This window comes from Suricata suricatta, chromosome 11 (genome assembly GCF_006229205.1).
Source record: "Suricata suricatta isolate VVHF042 chromosome 11, meerkat_22Aug2017_6uvM2_HiC, whole genome shotgun sequence".
NCBI classification, from domain to species: domain Eukaryota; kingdom Metazoa; phylum Chordata; class Mammalia; order Carnivora; family Herpestidae; genus Suricata; species Suricata suricatta.
Genome location: NC_043710.1, coordinates 63480407 through 63485071, shown reverse-complemented (window position 1 = coordinate 63485071; position 4665 = coordinate 63480407). Strand labels below are relative to the sequence as shown.

At 36.3% G+C, this 4665-nt stretch overlaps 1 protein-coding gene across 7 annotated transcripts in view; it reads left to right on the top strand.

Annotated features, from left to right (window-relative positions):
* Positions 1-3898, top strand: part of LOC115271994 (lysosomal Pro-X carboxypeptidase-like) — a 6523-nt gene extending 2625 nt beyond the window's left edge. For all 7 annotated transcript variants that reach the window (XR_003900191.1, XR_003900190.1, XM_029914995.1 and 4 more), the window contains one exon: positions 3496-3898. Coding sequence is in view for 5 of the 7 variants with exons in the window: in XM_029914995.1 (XP_029770855.1) it covers positions 3496-3528 (33 nt within the window). In the remaining 2 variants the exon portion in view is untranslated. The remainder of the gene's footprint in view (positions 1-3495) is intronic.
* The last annotated feature ends 767 nt before the right edge of the window (positions 3899-4665 follow it).

Below are 4665 nucleotides of genomic sequence, written 5' to 3'. Positions count from 1 at the left end.
ATTTTACTATGGGAGGTATTGGGTAAAGAGAAGGAGTCCTTTGAGGGTCTCATTTTCCTCAGTGGTGAGTTAGGAAGCAGCATTCACTGTATAAGTCAGACTTCTCTACAGACATAGAACCAATAGAATGTGTCTGTGTGTGTCTGTGTATCTCTCTTTTCACAGAGATTGATTTATTTTAAGGAATTAGCTCATGTGATTATGGAGGCCTGGTAAGTTCAAAATCTACAGGGGAGGCTGGCAGGCTGGACATCCAGAGGAGTTGCAATTTGAGACCAAAGAGAGTCTGCTTGCACAATTCCTTCTTGCTCAGGAGATGTCAGTCTTTTTTTTTTGGCCTTCACCTGGTTAGATGGAGGATAAATCTGCTTTATTCAAAGTCCAATATTTAAATGTTAATCCTGTCCAAAAAACGCCATCCTAGAAACACCCAGAATGTTTGACCAAATATCCCATCCATATAGCCCAGCCAGGTTGACATGTAAAATTAACCATCGCTGAGTCATCACTTAGCATACGTAAAATAGTTATTTTGTAAAATATGAAAATCTGTGTGAACTTTTCAGTTACATAAAAGGTACATATATGTCTTTTTATCAGTGGGATATAATTTAATACACTTATACATAGGGCAAAGAAATTAACTATTTCCTTGTTTGAAACAATTTTCTTTTACACAAGACCAATACATAACGAAAGCATATAAGCTATTTCTATTATTTTTTTCCTGTGCTATTTTGTGTTTTGGTAAGTTGTGGAGGAGACAATATGATAGTGTAATGCATCCTTTTAGATTTCGCAAGTGTCTTCTCTTTTTGATAATAATATTAAATCTAACACTATTTTTCAAATAGTTCTCAATGTTTTTACTAGTTAATGCTAAAATGTAATTTCAATAAAAATTAATTTTAAGGTTTTGAACTGTCATACTTATGTCCCTTTGCAGCACATTGCAAGGACTTTACTTAAACATTTTCAAGGTTTGGGTTCTAGTAGCAGACTTGCTAGTAACTCATATAATGACCTAGACAAGTTGCTTACCTCTAGATCTCAGTCTAAGGTCTTTTATGTAAGATAAGAGGATTGTATCCACAGATCTGTGATACATTTGTAATTCTGTTCACTGAGTGCCTCCTGTCTATTTATGGCCCTGGGAATTTGAGTACAAATTGTGTTTTTTACCATTGCCATTGATTGCCTTTGGCACAGCAGACATAAACAATTTTCTTTCTTTCTTTTTTTTTTTCCACTTGGAAAGTTATTTTTATTTTTATTTATTTGGTTTTTTTAATAGTTTATTGTCAAGTTGGTTTCCATATAACACCAGTGCTCTTCCCCACAAGTGCCTTCTTCCATGACCATCACCCCCCTTCCCCTTTCCCCCTCTCCCTTCAGCCCTCAGTTTGTTTAAAGTATTCAAGAGTCTCTCATGATTTGCCTCCCTCCTTCTTCCTAACTCTTTTTCTCCCTTCCCCTCCCCATGTTCCTCTGTTAGGTTTCTCCTGTTAGACCTATGAGTGAAAACATGGTATCTGTCCTTCTCTGCCTGACTTATTTCACTTAGCATGATACCCTCGGGCTCCAACCACGTTGCTACAAATTGCCAGATTTCATTCTTTCACATTGCCATGTAGTATTCCATTGTATAGATAAACCACATCTTCTTGATCCATTCATCAGGTAATGGACATTTAGGCTCTTTCCATGATTTGACTATTGTTGAAAGTGCCACTATGAACATTGGGGTACATGTGCCCCTATGCATCAGCACTTCTGTATCCCTTGGGTAAATCCCTAGCAGTGCTATTGCTGGGTCATAGGGGAGTTCTACTGTTAATTTTTAGAGGAACTTCCACACTGTTTTCCAGAGTGGCTGCACCAGTTTACATTCCCACCAACAGTGTAGGTGGGTGCCTGTTGCTCCACATCCTTGCTATCATCTATAGTCTCTTGATTTGGACATAGACAATTTTCCATCTCAACTTTGAATTAGACACAGAATCATATCATGTAAAGGGTTTTTAAAAATTAAAATTACTTAGCTCTACAACTAACACAGTATTTATAACATAGAATACTGTATATTTTTTATTTTAAAGTTTGCTTGGTTATGGGTGGATTGGAGAAGAAAGAAGAGTCATAGGGAAGAAAAAGACCTTGATGATATGTCTTATCTTATTTGTCTTCATTCTCCTAGTGTATTGCACAGTGCCATCTACATAATAGTTCTTTTTTTTTTTCAATTTTATTTATTTGTTTTGGGGGAGGCTCACAGCCCAGAGAAGGAGAAAGAGCATTCCAAGCAGGCTCCATGCTATCATCATGGATCCCAGTGTGGTGCTTGAACCAACGAACCTTGAGATGATGACCTGAGTTGAAATCAAGAGTCGATGCTAACTGAGTCACCCAGGTTCGCGTACATAATAGTTCTAAATAAAGATTTTTTGAATGAAAATAATTGGCTAAAAATTAAAATGAACAGGAGTAAGAGAAGGGAGAATAAAAGGAAATATGCAGTATATAAATACCTAATGCAATGATAATACACTAATCTAATAATCTGCTGATTGAAAACTTTAAAAGCTCTTGGGTTTTGCTTTTTAAAGTTTATTTATTTATTTTGAGAGAGAGAGAGAGAGAGAGAGAGAGAGAGAGAGAGAGAAAGCAGGGGAGAGGCAGAAAGAGAGAGAGAGAATCCCAAGTAGGCTCCACAGTGTCAACATAGAGCTTGACGTGTGGATCTAACTCACGAACTGTGACATCATGACTTGAGCTGAAATCAAGAGTTGAACAGTTAGCCAACTGAGTCACCCAGGTGCCCCTTATATTCTCTAGGTTTCGAGGACTTAATAGACATTCATTAATTTAATTACTATAGCATCCCTATGAGGTAGATGCTATTATTATTCCACTTTACAGGTGAGGTAACAATCATACAGAAATGTTGAGTTACATGGTCAAGATGTGCTGCTTAGCTGTCTTCATTTTGTTTTTCTGAAAATAAATGCTAATGAATTTCTAGTTCTAAAATAAATGTTATAACCTTGCTTGTTTTACTAGTTGGGATAGGCTAGGTTGTGCTGCTGTAGCAGAACTCCAAAAGTTTAGTGACAACTCCCTGAAAATTTACTTACTCAAATTGTATTTCCATTGGGGTGAGCAGAGGGTTCCCTTATTACATTCACTTTGAGACTAAAGGACTTATGGAAGCTTCCTCTCAACATATACTTTCATGATCACTGTAGCAGCGGAAAAAGAACATGGAATGATAATACGTGTTCCAGTCTGGAAATGGCACGTGTCACTTCATTTCATAACTCATTGGCCCAAACAGGTTATATTGCTTCATCTAAGGACAGAGTGGGGAGATAAAAAATACTGATTCTGGAGTGCCTAGAAGGAGAAACAGCATTAATGACTACTGTACTCAGTCAGTCTCTTCCCCACTTACCCATCCACTTACTCACTGTTCATCTAATTCTTTTTATATGTCAGGCACTGGAGTTGTTCCCAGGAAGGCAGAGATGATTATATCCTGGAAGACCTCACATACTTGTTGGCCATTCCAGTTATACATACCTAAGCTTGTATCTGAAAGATATAGAAAAGGATTGATACATTTGTTATGTAGATTACTTCAAAAAGTCCCTGAAGTGAGACCAGTCTACTTAGTATTTTCTTGCTCAGCTTACCCTTATCATGATAGTTCATTGACCTGATGTGTATATACATTGAAGCATGTGATAAATAAAGGAATTTATTCATACTGTCATTCAGTAATTAAAAAAAATTGTTTTGCCTGTCTTTTTCATAATAAAGGAAACAAAATTGATATAGAGATTTATGTGAAAAATCTGATGTATGCTTTTAAGTGTTCATCTAAGGGACAATTTTGCATTGACAGTGTGTATGTTATTGGGGAATTTATAAAAAATTTATTAAAAAATATTTTTTATTCTGATTCACCATTTAAGAAGAGTCATAGTTGTTTATGACCAGTAAATGAATAAACACTTATTGATTGTCTTATCTGGGCCGGTATTATTTTAAACTCTTTTACAAACCTGCTTTTAATTATTACAATCACTTTTAAAATAGATACTTTTTAAAAGTTATTTATTTATTGAGAGAGAGAAAGTACATACAGGGAGGGGCAGAGAGAGGGAGAGAGAGTCTCAAGCAGGCTCTGTGCTAACAGCACAATGGGGCTCAGTCTCATGAACCATGAGATCATTCTGTCTTTGCAACAATCCTGATCATGCTCATTTTTAGGGGTGAAAGTTCAGAAAAATCAACAGAAGAAATATTTAAAGTATCCCACTTGTCAATTTGCTGGCTTCTCAATCCCAAATTGTGAATAATTTATCTTATAGCCATAAAAGGGGGATGTCTCTTGAAAATGATGGCCTTGAAATATGTCTGGTAATGTGGGGAGATATTCATCAATCAATGATAAATGAAAAAGCAAAATAGAAAACTTGAATGTACAATGTTTTTCCAAATTCATTTACTCAGTTTTTGTTAAGTTCCTACTTTTTGCAAGGGAAAAAGGGGCTTCTAGGGACTGGGGGAAGAGCATTCAAGGCGTAGAAAAGAGTAAGTACAAAAACCCTAAGGTGTGCATGGTGGGAACAACTACAGGGAGGCTAGTATGGCTGGAAGGAT